The 16,716-nt window shown below is 47.5% G+C and overlaps 1 protein-coding gene across 3 annotated transcripts in view; it reads left to right on the plus strand.

The window, feature by feature from the left end:
* The window catches only part of LOC146801637 (prolactin receptor-like), a 396,244-nt gene that overhangs the window by 194,175 nt on the left and 185,353 nt on the right, over positions 1-16,716 (plus strand). The window contains exon 1 of one of the 3 annotated variants that reach the window (XM_085621112.1): positions 6,999-7,091. The exons of the other annotated variants lie outside the window; for them this stretch is intronic. Coding sequence (XP_085477238.1) covers positions 7,058-7,091 — 34 coding nt within the window. The 5' untranslated portion in view covers positions 6,999-7,057. Of the gene's footprint in view, positions 1-6,998; positions 7,092-16,716 lie in introns of those variants that run through there. 3 annotated transcript variants of the gene reach the window in all.

Here is a 16,716-nt window from a genome sequence, read left to right on the forward strand (position 1 = left end):
AACCCTTCAAAGTAAATGGGTGGATGGGGGAGTGGATCTGCCCCGTATATACCTATATTATGTAGCTACCCAACTCCAACACGCGGTCCACTGGTTGGAAGAAAGCAATAACAGGGAGAAAGCCCTATTGGCTGGCATGTATGAGGGTGGTACCTTACCTGAATTGCTTATGCTGGGGTCCACAATCCCAAAAGACTCCCCTTATCTGATCAAATGGATAGCAAAGACACAGTAAAAAGGGTGACCCGGAGGGCGCCATACTCCCCGACATTCCACTGTGGATTGCAGGGCCCTTCAAAAAAATTACAAAGTCCATGTCCATACAGAAATGAAAGATTGGGGGCTGCCTTACCGTGGGAGACCTGTATATAAATAGCAATTTTATAACCCGAGAGGAAGCGGTGACTACTTTTGAGCTGAGACCAGGTCAATTTCTACAGTATGATAAGATAGCGGCAGTGGCCAGAGAGCTCTGGACCTCATTCCCAGAAGAACCCCTATGTTCAGCAGTTCTCGCAACTATGCTAGCAATGGTAGGAGGGTGGCGCCTGATCCCCCATATATACAAGGCCCTTAGGGATGATAGTCCAATCAATGCTCTACCCGTCCAGGCAAGATGGGAAGAGGAGTCGGAGGAACCCATAATAGAGGGAGATTGGGCAAAAATCCACAGAGGAGTTTGTGAGGTGAGCTCTAACTTCCGGTTTAAGCTAATGCTATATAATATGGTTCACCAAGTGTATATGACCCAACACAGGCTGAGTAGAATTTACCCAGATAGACCGGATACTTGCACTAGGTGTGGAACAACAGCAGCACTTTTTGTGCATTTGATATGGCTCCCTATCTAGCTGCGAGAAGTTGGGCAGGTTCTAGAGAGAAGCACTGGAAATAATACAGGTCGCAACTGGATGGGTTATCCCTAGAACGATCAGATCTGTTCTCTTGCATGTATTACCCACCCCCCCAAAAATGAGTTGAGTAGAACATTTGTGCTTTTGAGTCTAGTGCTTGCAAAAAGGAGAATAGCAATGTTGTGGTTTAGTCTGACTCCTCCATTGACACGTAGGTGGATCCAAGACTTAAAAGAATGGGCAACAGCGGAGCCAATCCGAATGAAGCGCATTAGAAAAGATGGGAGACTTGAGGAGGGTGCACGGGCATGGTCTGCCATGATCGCAGAAGCAAAGGAAATAAGGGGGGTGAATAAAGTAATGGAGAGAGACTGGCAGGGCACCCCAGATCAGGACATTTGATAGATAGCCGTGACGAGAACTGGCAATGTAACATATTATACGGATTCATAGACAAATATGTAACAAGCATTTGCAATGCAATAGGTCTCGCATTTGCGAGAGTTTGAGCTATTAGCGTTGTAAATGACAGTGCCTTTTATTTATGTTTTTAAAAAAACAAACTTAAATAAAAAGCATTGTCATTTACAATGCCAATAGCTCAAACACGTATAAATGCGAGACCTATTGCATTGCAAATGCTTGTTTAAATTTTCTGGCAACTGCCTCTATTTAACTTTCTTGATAGAAAACGACCAGTAGAGGTGAGTGAAATACCAGAATCACTTTAGCATTCTCTAGATTCCAGTCCATAGAAATTGTACCCGCACCAGTAGACAATAATATTTTTTTCAAATCTTGTATTTTCAGTGATATGACCACCAAAGGCCCTGATTGTATATTAAAAACAGAGCTTTGGACTATACCATTTCCTGCTGAAAGGCAATAATTCTCTCCATGTGTTCGCATACATGGCGTGTCACGCTGTTTGGAGCTTACTTTCCCTCCATGTTAAAGAACAGTAGATGTTTCAGCACCCAGGCTAATGTGCTGCATATAATACATATAAGGTCCCAAAGGCAAGGCCGATGGCATTGCAAATGCTTGTTGATGGTAGGCTCCCATTTTTCTCCAAAACGTACTCATTTTTGTTCTTCCCCTCCTGATAACGTGCCATGATCCAATATGCAAGTCCAATCCACTAAAATGCTGACTGCTAGTGTTCAGCTTTACACCGACCATACATTTGCTTTGATCAAACAGTCCTTGGGTAAATTGAATGGGTGTGTCCCACAATCTGCCGTCTGCAATATGACCTCTTGCATAATCACATGGTGTGAAATACAAGAAGGCTTTAGGTTCACTTCCCCACCGTTACCAGTAATTAGGATGCAGTGAATTAATGGTATTATGGTACCTTAGTTGTGCAACATTCGCTTGCACACAAAGCCTGCCCACTCCATCTTCCTCTACCCACCCTTCCCTCGAACAGGCATGGCTTCTTGTGCCAAAGTGCATTTCTTCTCTAAAATGGTGTGGTGCTGTGCAGCGTGACTGGGGCCATTTTTAAGTCCAGGAGATGTGTTTTACTGGGGTTTTAGGGTGCAGGAACATTTACAAGCAAGGTGGAGAACTCCCTCATTCTAAAAAAACATATAATGTTGACTTTCACACCAAGACAGCTTCCCAGAGGTTTATTAAAGTGTTATTTGACATGAAAGGAGACTCCAGTACAGCTCCTGTGGTAGATGAGTAGCCCCGCGTGAAAAATCGTGGTTTACAGAAAAACACTTTTGTTGCTTCAGATGTGCGGATCACATCACACAGCGATTGCTAGCGCTTCGGAGTCCATTATAAGCTAAAGCTGATGCGACAGATGTGCAGCTGCAAAGGTGTTTACTTACTCAGATAATAATAACGTCCATACGACAGGTAAAGCATGACGTTGATGAACTTTATGTAATAGTTTCATTGCAGTTTGCGTGTACTACCGTGGTCTGGCTTTACTGCTAGTGGGCGTAAAGCTCTAGATTTATACAGCATCGTTACCTTAAAAACCAAATGTGCTGGTAGAGGGTACACTGAGAGAAGAAGGGCTCCTTTAATACTGCAGTGCTCCCGTGGATATCCATTTTCTGACAGAGAATGGAATCTTCTATTTAGTTATGCATTATTACATAGCGCGGGCATCACCCAAAGGTGCCAGTGTGCTTTACAATATAACAGGTTTCATTACAAGAGATACCCTTACTTTCTAGAATCAGATTCCAGACAAGTATTCTCGGCCTTTCAGACCAGACAGCATCCAATTGTAAAGAGAGTTTATGATAAGATGGTACATCACCTAATGAGATGAGGTGCCCTCCGGGGAGAGTGGAGAGAAGAGGGAAGGTTCCTCGACAGAGGAAGAAAATACCTGAGTTTGTAAAAAGAAAAAAAAAACATATCCCATCTTTTCACATGTTCATATGAGCTTCTATTTAGGACACAGACGGGAGTAGTCATAATTCTGCTGAACACTCGGCATAATCGAATCATAAAACCGAATATTATGGCATATCATCACTCATGCTGCAGATGTTCTAAGCCACAGCTGGAAAAACAAGCAAAACAGAAAGCAGCTCCGGGCTGGGGAGGAGACCTGGGAGGGCGAGGGCTGCCCGCGCATGCGCAGTACCTGTCACTTTCGCGTGCAGCCGGTGTGGGAGCTGAAGTCCCGGGTCCCAGGAGGGGGCCCGGGTGAAGAGCGGCAGATAGCAGTGCGGGGCTCCCATGCATAAGGAGAGAGCCCCGCGTCGTGCTGGCAGTAGTGGAGCTGGAGTGCTCCGGAAGCCGCCGTTCAGAAGGATTCTCCCCGCAGACCGGGTGAGTGGGATTCTCCATATGTCGAAAGTGAAACTAAATGCTGGCTTGCGAGGAAAGAGGGACAGGAGATGTGCACGCCGCGTGGCTGTAGGCGCGTACACCAACTCAAATCCGCCAAAAGCCTGCGCGTGCCCATCTCCTGTCCCCCTTCCGAGGCAAGTCAGCAACAATAGATCTCGCTGGCGACAGCAGCGCTTCGCGCTGCGTTCGCCAGGCGAGACCTAAAAACTGAACACTCGGACATAGGGATGGGGGAAGGGTGGGGGAACTGTTGATAAGAAGAGAACACTTATATTGGTAAAACATAATCAAAGCAAACTACTTCCTGTAAACAAAACAAGAGTGTGATGCTTAGGGAATATCCTCTCTAATGTATTGGACAATATTGTTATATGTAAAATGTCGATAAACAACATAATGCCAATACTGATCTCTCCTTCTACCAATATGTAAAATTTCAACAAAGAGTGTTTTTTTAAAAAAAAGAAAACATAGTAGGCAAGGTTTTTGGTGACCCGCTTAATCAGATGGTGGGGTTTAGCCATTTTGCACTGTTATGATTATAAGCCCTTTGAGGAGGGATGTTGTAGTGTTTTGACATCTATCATTTTATACATATTTGTCATTGCACATCTTTTTACCTGCTGGTTCCTATCTGGGAAATGTTGTGCTCAGTATGGAATGTCCAGGTTGGTTATGGTGACTCTTCAATGGTAATAGCTCCAGGCCAGATTTGTTCATTGGATAAAAGTTGCACCAGATGCCAAAGGTCTGATCTTTATTATAAAAAGGCACGACAAAGGCAGTAGGCCTCATTTATTTATTATGACATGTATACGTTGAATCCAGTTGGCTGAGAAGGGTGCATTATTATTACGCAGGATTAAAGCTGCAGACATATATTATTACATGAAACCTCACAGATTACAATTGAAGCAATTCTTTTGATGTTGATTACTACATTTGACAAACCTTGGGGTGGAAGATTTGCTCTGTAATAATTATTGCTAGAATCTTTTCGGAAGGCCCGACTGACTTAGTAGTCGGCCAGGATTTTGAAATTTAAAAAAATGATATATATAATATGGAGGGTCTGTCCTCTTGTGCCACTGGTATTTATTAGTACCATTTACACTCTGCTTCTGTCCATGATAACACAGAGCATGGGGCAGTGTGACAGCCATTGACTTTATGGCCCTGTGTGTGATAACATTTGTCTGATCACATGTACATATCCACCTGAAAACGAGAGCGTTTCAGTGCCAAGGCTGGTGGGCCTGTCCTTTTTGTGTTTTTTCGTTTTATACTTTTGTAGGTCTTCTTTCATTCATTTATTTCTAATGTCTTTATTTTCATTTTTAGAGCATACTCCAGCTCACCACTCGGTGCTAACAGCCACTTGCTTCTGCTCATTTCAGCTGCTGTGCATCACATCCTTCCCTACCACTGCCTCTATACCAGTAATGTCCGTACTGAATCATTGTTTTACCATTCCAAGATGGCCACCGCATTGGTTTTAAATGTGTCAGTCATGCTAGAACTTTAAAACAATGAAACACTATGTACAATACCAGTGCGAGGCTGCTACCAGCTGCTCTGTTTAATTTGTTGTGTTATTGCAAGCATATGCCCACTATGTTTAAAGAAGCATTATTTGTTTTCTTTTTTTATTCTTTTAATTAATACATCTTGTGTTGTTGAGTTTGCACTTGTTAGTGGGTGAATCTAAGTATGAAAGAGTGAGTCATTGGATGGATGAATGGATGTATGAATGCAAAGATGAGTGACAGAGTGCATGTACGATTACTTACTGAGTGCCTAAACCCATCAATCACTGAGGAGGTACTTTTATTTATAAGCCAGACTTTTTGACATTGTATATATATTTTGTAATGTTAGATTTAGGGAATTGGATAAAGCAACCCAGTTCCACTGAAACCTGATTTAGGAGGTCAGATAATGCACCCTGTTTCCACTCAGACCAGTTCTCTGGCTTTTCCAGTGAGAAAGCCAGCAAATGGCCAGAACTTTGCAACCACTGCTTCTGTTTGCATCATTTCTACAGTGCACAGTGCCAACTGATGAAGGGTTCCAGGTTTTCTAGGCACTGGTGATCTTGAACATGTAGCTTAGAAGAGCAGAGTGTTGAGGGGCTTGAATTGTGAAGCTCAAAGGGTGTAGATGGTTGAAGAAAGGGCAGGATAAGAAGCAGCTGATGGGATCTGCAAAGGTTGTAGGAGTTCAGATGTTTAAAGAGTTACCTGGGGCCATTTTACAGAGGTAATTGAATGCAAGGCAACGAAGTATATTTATTCGAACACTTGAAATGTGCACATATTGCGTACAGCCCTCAAGACAGCGGCAAACACTTAACGGAACTCATTTGGTACGGAATCTTAGTTCAGAAGGTTTGCTCATATAATTACATTTTTAATTTCTATTTTACTTCATAAACCGCATCGTGGTATTTTAAAAAGGAGTGTGAGACTGCACCAAGAACCAAAGAGCATGCTAAAGGGATGTTGTAATGACTCTGAGTCTTCAAAGCTCAAATGTTGGAATCTAACTAAAGTGCAGGTCCTTTACTTTCTCTGCAGGCTAAAAACAAAATCACCCAAAATTGAGTGGAAATTGCCTCAGAGGATCCTTCTACTTTTTATATCCGGGGCATAAAAGAGTTGTCTTGGTCCTTCCAAAATGAATATTTATCAACTAGAGAAGGTGACCACCTCCAGTTGTTTTGGGTACCGTTAGAGACGGTGACCTGCGCATCCATTCACGGCTGCGGTGCTGCTAAAGTCTTGGTGGAGTTAAGGTGCTTCCCCTCCTCATAGGTCACAAAAAACCCCACCACTGCGCCAATCGTGCTCCACTCTGGAGTTCCCTAGTGCCAACACCTCATTTCTGTGGCGAGAATTGAAAGTACCTAATTCTACACCAATGGCTTTTAGGAGTTTGGAACTCGGGTTCCACTTGTCTGGCCCAAGGCTGGGCTGGTACAGAATCTGCAAGGCACTTACCAACCTACTCATGCAGTCCTAGCTGCACCAGTCTCAATGAAAAGACAGTCATAACTGAGACACATTAAGTGCCCTTGGAAAATATATGAACACTTAGCTTAGTGGTGCAATTGTGTAGCCTCTGTTAAGATAAATAGCTTTTTAACTCACTCCTAGACACTTTAGCAATGTATTTTTTTAGGTTGAGCCTGAGCCAGCACGCAAGGGCTGCTCTGGGAATGATTTGCGGTAGTTCAGTAAGGGAGAGAAGCCCCGCCCACTGCCCTACCTATATTTGTCTTTGGCTTGTGTCTTTGACCTTCTTAAATGCTGTTCTTATTCCTAAATAGGCTTGTTAGTCCCTCCTTAGTACGGCCGTGTCGTCATTTGTATCCTCCCATGGCTACTGGCCCCTTTACTTGGTTGTTACACGGTAGGTGTACTATCTTTTTAGTTTCATGTTGTGCTTTACTTTGTTCCTGCCCCCCCCCCCCCCCCCCCTCCCTCCCGTTGTCTGTGTTCCCTTTGTTCCTGCCCCCCTCCCGCTGTCCGTTGTCTCGCAGCGGTCATGGACGCGTGCTTAGTGACCAGTGACCGAGAAGCCTGGGAGGTACCGCGGGAGGTCTGCGAGGTCCAGCTGGTCTCCATGGCCGAGGCACGCACCGTGCTCAAGACCCAGAGCGGGAAGCCGGCCATGTTGCCGCGGATACAGAGCCTGCCCGAGGTCCTGCGGCCTCGGCCGGCCGCCCTTGCTGCCCGACTGCGACACTGCACCGAGAACCGTGGGCTCTGGGGCATCCTGGAGGACGGCGGCCTGCAAGGCGGTCACCCCGAGGACGTGCGCGGGTCCTCAGAGCCGCTGCTGCAAGGGCTGCCCCAGGGTCTGGCCAAGGCAGACCACAGCCCCGAGGCCGCGTCCCCGCACCCCGAGGTCGAGCTCCGAGCCATGCTGCGCGCGCCCTGCTGCAACCGCGGCTCCCGGGACGGCACTTTCGAGCTGGGCCTACGGGAGCTACTCACCACCTATGGGGCGCAGTACTGCGAGGGGCAGGAGCCCAAGCTCCGCGTGCTGGGCACTGACCTCTACAAGCTGGACATCGCCCACTGCCTGCTGGTGCACGGCCCCAAGCATGAGGGGGACTTTGACCACCTGCCCCGTGTGTCGCGGGAGGGCAGCAGAAGAGAACCACGTACAGGGGGCAGAGGATTCCGGGGGGTGCGGGGGCAAGCAGCTGGAGAGGGCTCGCCTTCCATATACCGGGCAAGAGCGAGATGCTGAGGTTCGAGCGGGGCCAGCTGCGGATCGGACTGGAGGCCTGCCCACCGCTGCCCTCCAACCGGCATCGGGTGTGCATCGCCCGGGAGCCCGCCAGGGACAAAGGCGCTCCAGAAGCCGGCCAAGGCGGGCGGGTAGAAGTGATCACCTGCCGTAATGTTTAACTCTGTTGCTTGGCCTATTTTCTGCGTTGGCAGGTGCCACTGGGATTAGCAAGCACAGTGTGGCGGGTTGGTATGCAAAGAAGTAAAAGATCAATTGCCGGGTCAAAGGGGTATTGGACGGTGAGGGTGTGGGTGCTGCATATCTTCTTGGAAGGGACACTATCGCTCTCCATGCCTCCTGTGTCTCAGCCTTTCTCCCTGGATGTGGCAGGGCATTAAGCTCTCGATTCCCATTCACTGCTTGGCCCCTCTGCAAAATGAGCACTTCCAATGGTGATAGGTCACCTTAATCAGAATCCAAATTTAAGCTTGGCATTTCTTCAATAAGTCGATTGTTAGGGTGAAAGCGCTCTTCCTTATGAGTGCCCATTCAATCCTTGGCCTCTCTTTGGTGGTTCACACCCAGACATGAGAACTGCAATCACTGGTCTCTTTCTGTCCAACCGCTTTTAAAGGTGAGAGAGTGCGTCACTACCTCTGTCCATTCATTGCTTCGCCTCTCATGCGGTATCTGTCAAACCCTACTGATGAAAAGTAATGTAACTTTCTTCCCATCGCCTCTCTCTGGGGAACACTAGAATGCACGGTGGAGGTACGGAGTCCACACAGCACAGAACTGCGATACCTCATGTGGTCTCCCCCTTTCATCTTTAAGTGTACATCTGACTCCACTCGGGCAACACGTGCCCCTAAAATGATCCTCACAGGTGTCGCTATTGCTGCTCCAAGTGCCCAGATTATTTCGTTTTTAAGTGACCGCTCCAAGGCACTACAGAGAATGGGATTATTGTGAATACAGCAAGGAGAGGGGGCGGATAATTCAATAAAAGGCTGCGGCACGCAGGAAAGTTAAAACACATAGCTGTTGCTGTGCGTGTGTGTGTGTGTGTGTGTGGAGGGGTCATTTAATGTGTGGTAGAGGCAGGTGAGTGAGTGCATGTCTGAGTGCATGTGTGTATCTGGGGCCATCTTGTTTATGTATGTGGGTAAGGGAGAACATGTGCTTGTCTGTCACCCTCCACTTTGGCAGTGTCTCCTACAAGAGACCCTTGCATCTCGAGTCAGCTGGGTGCCAGCATGTTTGTGTATGTGGGTAAGGGAGAGGGTGTGATTGAGTGTGTCACCCTCCACATGCCCGTACCTCTCACCAGTGACCCTGGCATCTTGAGTCAGCTGGGTGGCAGCATGTTTGTGTATGTGGGTAAGAGAGAGTGTGTGGGTGTGTCTCTCACCCTCCACATGGCAGTATCTCCCGCCAGTGTCCCTGGCATCTTGAACCAGCTCGGTACAAGCATGTTTGTGTATGTGGGTAAGGGAGAGTGTGTAAATGTCTATCACCCCCACTTGCCAGTATCTCCCACCAGTGACCCGACATCTTGTGCCAGCTCAGTGCCAGTATATTTATTTGGTTAAGAGGCTGTGTAATTGTGTTTGTCACCCCCACATGCCAGTATCTCCCGCCAGTGGCCCTGGCATCTTGAGCCAGCTCCATTAAAAAAAATGTAAGACAAGCTGACTGTCTGATTTTTTTGCATTCTGGGACTTGTAGTCCTTTTTTATAATGTTAAAAAAAGATTACAAGCACAGAAAGCAAATGAAACAAGCATTTGCAATGCAATAGGTCTCCCATTTACGGAAGTTTGAGCTATTTGCATTGTAAATGACAATGCCTTGACATTTACAATTCCAATAGCTCAAACTTGCGTAAATGCGACATCACCTATTGCATTGCAAATGCTGGTTCTTTCAGCAGTGAACCCCCACGCACACTATCATCTGCACAGTAACCCAAATACTAGTGTTGTGCCCATTGCTAGTTTATTGCTGTTCACCTGGTAGCACCAACTTTTCACCAAAAGATATTATTTCAGACTTGCCCGTTGCTCATTAGAATGTAGTCAGTTAATATGATTGTAGCAATAACTGAAAATAAATGTAAAACTCCGCTGGGGAGTGGCTTAGTGGGTGATAGGCGTGTGATCTTAGAATCGCCAATGTTTTCTGTTTAGTACGAACGCTTCGTAAATCGCTCTTCTTGGAATGGCTGAAGGCCCTTCTTAAGGGTGCAAACTTCTTTGAAAGAGCACTCCTCATCTTATAAAGAATGCTCCTCGAATTCAGATTTTGAAAGATACTTTCGGAATGAGGTGGCTCAACAGGATTAGGACTGGTGCTCTGCGTCTAAAAAGCTACGGTTTGATGATGCAGTGTATGGAAAGCCAGAGTGACTGCAATGCTGTCTAACAGGACTCAATTGGCCCCAGTGGTGGATCAATGAGATTCCACATTGGCATGATTTCACTTTGGGAAGTCAAGAGGGCATGGAGGAGACTAAGGCTGGAAGATCACCGAAGTCAACAAAGCGCAGGAGAACTGGAGCCCCGGTCAGAGTTGGATCCACGACTCAAGTCAGAAGGTCTAGTGCCCGACTCTGGTACCGCGACTGCGAGGATACTACTCACAGGGCGCTAATGGTGGATGATGAAGCAATAGTTGCTGTCAGATGGGTGCATTTTTCTGAATCAGACATTTCGCCAGAACACAGTAAATGTGCTTAAAACTGTTCCATATATTCGGAATTTACAATGTGGTGACCATTTTGTGGTTCGTGTCTAATCGGGTATAAATGGATATTTAACATGGCACTATCGGATTGGGACTGGCCTCCCCAGCTTTGAATCCACCTCCTTTCCCTGCCTGCAGCAGAGACTCGAGGAGGCCTCAGGTCCTTCCTTGTCACGCACACACTTCTTTATCACTGTTAATGAATGCCTGTGTCAAATAACTGCAGGCACAAGACCGCTGGTGGAGCAGTCACAGGCAACATCTGGCACAGACAAAGCCCCGAGGCGACACTCCACAAACTTTCCTAATTGTGTGCAAAAGGCTGCTTTAATGAGAACCGGTCCCCTTTCACATGGCACAGTGCCTTATAACTATTTACATCCATCCTCACTCATAGAACCAACATCCCTGAAACCTCCCCACCAGATGCCACTGTCCCCACCTACACCTCCCCCTAACATCTCTGCCTGTTCGCATCCTATCAAAGACCTTGCATCCAGACCTTCTCTCTTTTCCGGTAACAAAGGGACCCCAAAATCACCCATTAACCACCAAAATCTCTCTTAACTTCCCCATACCTGCCACACCTTAAAAAAAATAAATTGTTTAATGAGACACTCGCCCAAAACCCGTCTCTACTGAGAAGACCCACTTCAGAAAGGTGCTAAATATTTCATAAAGTCTGCGTGACACTGAGCACCCCATGGGCAATGACTTGTCAACGTTGATCCTGTCCTCAGACTGCCTCCCTAACAACTGAAGGTCTTCTAGGTGCACCGGCAATAGTCGAAATGCGACTTAATGTCCCAGTTTGGTATTTCAGCCTCTTGTACACACGTATTAATCAGCATCCTGGTGATGCTTGCATACCATACTTTACTGTCCTCCTCCGCTAAGAAGTCATTGACTGATTGTCCTTCTAGTCACAACAGATGATGGGTGATGCCAAAACATGCTGGATGCTTTTTTTGGGGCACCATTCTCATTGCTTTATTATAAAATTCTCACAAGGCTATCCCTCAAATGTGCCAGCCACCTTCCCTTTTCCGCTTATTTCCCCAACTTCCTTCTCATCCCTCCAGCCATCATTCTGCCATTCTCACATTATCTGTTCATTTTCCCAATGTCAGTCCTGCATACCCTAGCATGAAACCTACTGCAAGACCCTCCCTTAAACCCAGCTACTCATCCAGAGATCCCTCCCCGCTTAAACTCCAGCTGCTCCAACCTAGCTGGTGTAGAGGCCCTTACCTTCATCAGCGTTACCATCCCTGCTCCTTCCTGCGTACCCCTGCATACCTCCCCCAATAAACTCCCCCACAATGCACAGCCTGGTGCTTAGCCTACATTTTGAGTATTTGTGCTTAAACCTGCAAAATAGCCTGAAGCATGCACCCAATATACCCTGACTGTTCCAGTCCTCACAACAGGCCCTCTTTACCCAACCCCCACCCCTCGGGAATGCGGTGCCCTTGAAGGGCCTGTAGTGCAATGGTAAGCAGCTGGCTGTATGGCCGCCAGCAGCAGTCTAGTTGGCCGATTCCACTACATCACCCCAAACTCTCCCATCCTCACCCTGAACTCCTCGTTGTACTGTATCAATGCTAGACCTCCTACGTTTGCCCATGCCTTATCCCGTCCATGTATTTGAACATTGCAACGGGCTGTTAGGGTGATTTTCACAGTACACTGGCATAAATCAGAAAGGCAGATGTCCAATTCTGTATTGCTACTTAATCTTTCAGCGTCCTTTCCAACGTCCACTCTTATTCCTTTGCCCTAACCTCTATATACAACAACTTGAAAACATCCACACACTCCCTCTTTCATATTTTATCTCGTTTGTTGTTTCTATAGTTTTGCAATTCCCATATATGTCATTTTTTTCCATGTGTCCCCCTTGCCAGGCTTACCCTCTTTCTTGACTTCACCCCGCCTTAATCTCACTCTCCTTCTATGCTCCCTTGATCTTCCCATTCTTACGTTGTGACTCTTATTCACCCACTGGACCCTCTTTTTCCAGCTGTTTCTACCTCTTTGGCATCCTTTCCCCTCTCCCCACTACCATACTCCCACTCTCTGTCACCCCCTCAGTGTTCCCCCATCTCCACACTTTCTGTCCTTTTCACCCAAGCATTCCACCAGTTTCTCTTACCCTGGTGAAGGCGAGCCCTCCTTTCATCCCAAAGCTTTGCCACCCTCCTCATCCCTTTCGCTCACCTTTCCACCGACTTTAACCGGGTTCCTGTCCTCTCTGAGGTATGCCCAACACCAGTCTCCCTCTTGCTAGCCCTGGAGCCCCCGCTCCTCCCTCCAGCTCTTCTGCTGCTCACCAGACCCACCTGGACCTGCTTGCTTTCCTATCCTGCCCAGCCTCACCCTGCTTCTCTCTGTGCCCTCTTCTCCATGCTCTCTACCCTCCTGTCCTCCTCCTCATCCATCGTAGTCCAATTCTTCGCCACAATCTTATTTGTTCCCTTTCTTCTTACATTTCGGGTCCCTCGACCTTTCCCTCACTGCTGGCAATGCAACTGAGCTTCCTTACTCTGCTCCTCATGCCCACCTTTTCTTGCCCTCCCAATACTAGGGTCCCCTCAGGACTTTGTGCCTCGGTGCAAATGTAACCCCGCCTCCCCATGCTCGTTTCCACCTCCTTCAATCCATTCTTTATCCCTCTCCACCTACACCCATCAGTCCCCCAACCCTTCCTACCCCTCTCTCTTGTCCCCTGGCCACCTGCTTTCCCCCACGGCCCTTCTGCCTCTCTTGCCTCTTCGATGCCTCCATTCTGCCCACCGTGGACTTCTGTCTGGTCTTGGCAGCCACCTGTACCCTAATGCTGCCCCCCCACCCTCTTTGCCTGACTGTCCCTGCCCAGGCCACTCACCCCCCGCCACTATGCTCAATCACTGCAGTTCCCTTCACTGCCCATCCATGCCCTTTGCCATCCTCTGCTGACCATTGCACACTACTGCAGTCAAACAGCCATATCTACCCCTATCTGGGCTGCTGTCCTCCCTACCCGCCTCAGCCTTCTTATGGGCCATGCACTCCTAATGTCCATGGCCATCTGCCCCTTTACATAGAAGCCTGGGACTTGCAGCCACCTTTGACCTCCATGCTGACATCTTCCTTCACGCGCCCATCCTTTCACTGCATCATCTTTGAGTCCAGCCCGTAGCTCCACTGAGGCCGTCCGGCACCTCGGTGTTCCAGTACCCTCTTTTTCTACCCCTGGCTACTCGCCTACCTTCTCTTCCCCACCCACTTCCATACATGCAACAGACCTGATTCAGGTGAGAGACTCCCCAATTGTGAAGCAAAAAATGGCTTTATTTTATCTGTCTCCCACCTGAATTTGTCTCTGCTTCAATAGAAGTCAACGTGGAAAATGCATCCCCTGATCATTCTTTAAAATTCTCCCTTACTACTGTTCTGACAGATTGGCATGTATGCACCACCGATCTGGCACATGGCAGTGAGAATGCCAACATATCTGCCCCCATTTTCCGTAGCACCCACTGCCACAAGCTACCTCTACCTCCCTCCAAAACCTGTTCTGCATCAGGCACCAACAGCTCGCCTCTTCCGGCCTCTCTCATCCCCCTGAGCTCTGCCACTGTGGTAGTCTCCACGATGGCTCTTCACTGACTCCCCGACATCTGCCCAAATACTAGGCCCCATTAACTTTTACCCATGGAGCGCAAAAATCGCATTCCCACTGGGTGCACAGGGCAGTGAAAGATAGAGGAAGTCCTTCTCTGTGCACCCACCCAAAACCCCACTAATCCCACCCAATCCGAGCCAGTCTGCCCAACACCTCTGCCAGCCTTTTGCACCTTACCGGAAGCACTGGGGTGGGGGGGGGGGGGGTAATTAGAGGGGAGATCTTCTGGACATCATCATCGAGCTCAACCCTGATGTATGGCTTAAGCCCAGTGCTACATGAAGGCAACTTTAGGGTATCTGCCCCACGACGCCATCACAAGAGGCCACAAGAGAGCGTGAGATTGCAACAAATGGCCTTCGCCTCAAAACTTTTATTGGAAGAGAGCGGTCTCCTGAACAGCAGAATGTCATTTTGCCTCAGACTGCGAACATCCTTTCCCAAGAACAACATGATTTAAACTGCAGTGCTGCCCCAGTTAGGTGTGCCTTTTCCTGCCCAGCTGAGGCCTGAAATCTCATGTGTTGACGGGGTCTGCGCCATCCTACCTACGTCACTGATAAAGCACCTTGTGCAGGATATGTTGCATCTCGGGTAACGTGCCTGCCCGATGGTCAGACTCCGTTGTTTTGGGAGGGGTGGGTTAAGGCAGTTACAATCAAAACCAACAATCCACAGAGAGAAGAGCTTGGAAAATATAATGTGGTGATAGGTTAAATATCTTTTTTAAAGCAAGCGGTAGGACATGGCCCTCTCTGCAGGGTCGCCCCCAAACCTTTTGCCTTGACCCCTCTTGTTGGCTACATTTGTTTTTGTTGGCTTTAGGACTCTGCACACTTTACCTCTGCTAACCCGTTTAACGTGCTTGTGCTCGCTCTCCATTAAACATGATAAAATTGGCTTACATCCAGTTAGCATATTTAATTTACTTATATGCTCCTAGCAAAGTGATATATCATAAACCCAGGGCTGGTATATTAAATGCTACTACTGGGCATGCAGCACTTTTTCTGCCATCCAGTTAAGTAGCTCTTTAAAACACGTCTCATGCTTGCCATTGCAACCTGTATGTAGATTTAAACTGCCGATTTGACTTGGCAAAATAAGCTCCTTGCCAAGCCTACAACCCCCTGCACCCCTTTTGTAAATCATACACATCACCCATAAGGTAGGGCCTGTACTACCCATAGGGAAGGGTGCAGGGTATTTAAAAAGTTGGACTTGTACTTTTGAGTTTTACATGTCTTGGTAGTGAAAAACTCACATTCGTTTTCACTACTGTGAGGCCTTCCTCTCCATATAATAACATTGGGTTACCTTATTATTTTTAATAAGTGATAACTTTTGCTTGTGAGCACGTAGGATGTCATGTTTGGTGTATAAAGAATTGTAATCTAAAATCCTGTTTAATGGTACGTTTGGATTTTAAGTCAATTCTGAAAATGCTACTTTTCAGAAATTTTGCATATTCTTCTCCAAATCATTTGGTGCCTGCAGCCTATTCCTGGGGTACATGACTAGGTGTAGTTTGCAGTTGGCCTTTGTATATTCCTCCCAGATAGTCACACAATAGAGGGACTGAATGTTTGCAGTATGGTCCATCCAAGCAGGATGAGGGGCGGAGCTGTTGATTGCCCGACTTGCACCTCAAAGACGCTATCTCAGCACCCATACAAAGAACTTCACACTAGGCCATTGTGACTCCAGACATCCTGGGATCAGGTCTGAAATGCAGAAAATTCTAGACACTTCTGTGGACTGAAAATGTCAAAAGTTTCTTCCTTGTCGAAGCTGGCACCAGGTATAAAACTAGGACCCTCCGATTAATTATTCAGTACACTCCTGGACCTTTGAACACTACAGAAGAAGTACTGCCCTGCTGTTTGAGCCCTGCCCTACTACCTGAGAAGGAAGACTGGACCTGCTACCTTAATTTCAGGCTACCTGAGTGACTCCAAAGACTAGTTATCTGGCCTCTTGTTCTGACTTATGGGGGCACAACAAGCTGCAGAGGCCTAGCTGCAACTGCCCAGCTGACCTGCTGCACGGGACCTGCCTGGACCTGAAATTGTACCCGTCTAAGCCCTGCTGTCCTCTTCTGGAGTGAGTTTCTGATACCCAAGAGGTGCCTCCCAGGTCCTGGATCCTTGGTGTCGCATCAATTCAACCTCTTCTGAAAGAAAAGGAGAAATCCTGAAGTTTTGAGGCTCTTCAGGACTGCAAACTTGCCTGTTTGCGCCAAGATATTGCCGGCTATGCTGACCACCACAGCGATGCTCTAGAAAACCCAACTCTTCGCACTACAGTGACTTCCAGCAACACGAGATCTGCACTGTGAGCTACAGATTGACAGCCCGTGGTAACCGTAAATGCAAAGCTCTGGCAA

This window comes from Triturus cristatus, chromosome 8 (genome assembly GCF_964204655.1).
Source record: "Triturus cristatus chromosome 8, aTriCri1.1, whole genome shotgun sequence".
NCBI lineage: Eukaryota > Metazoa > Chordata > Amphibia > Caudata > Salamandridae > Triturus > Triturus cristatus.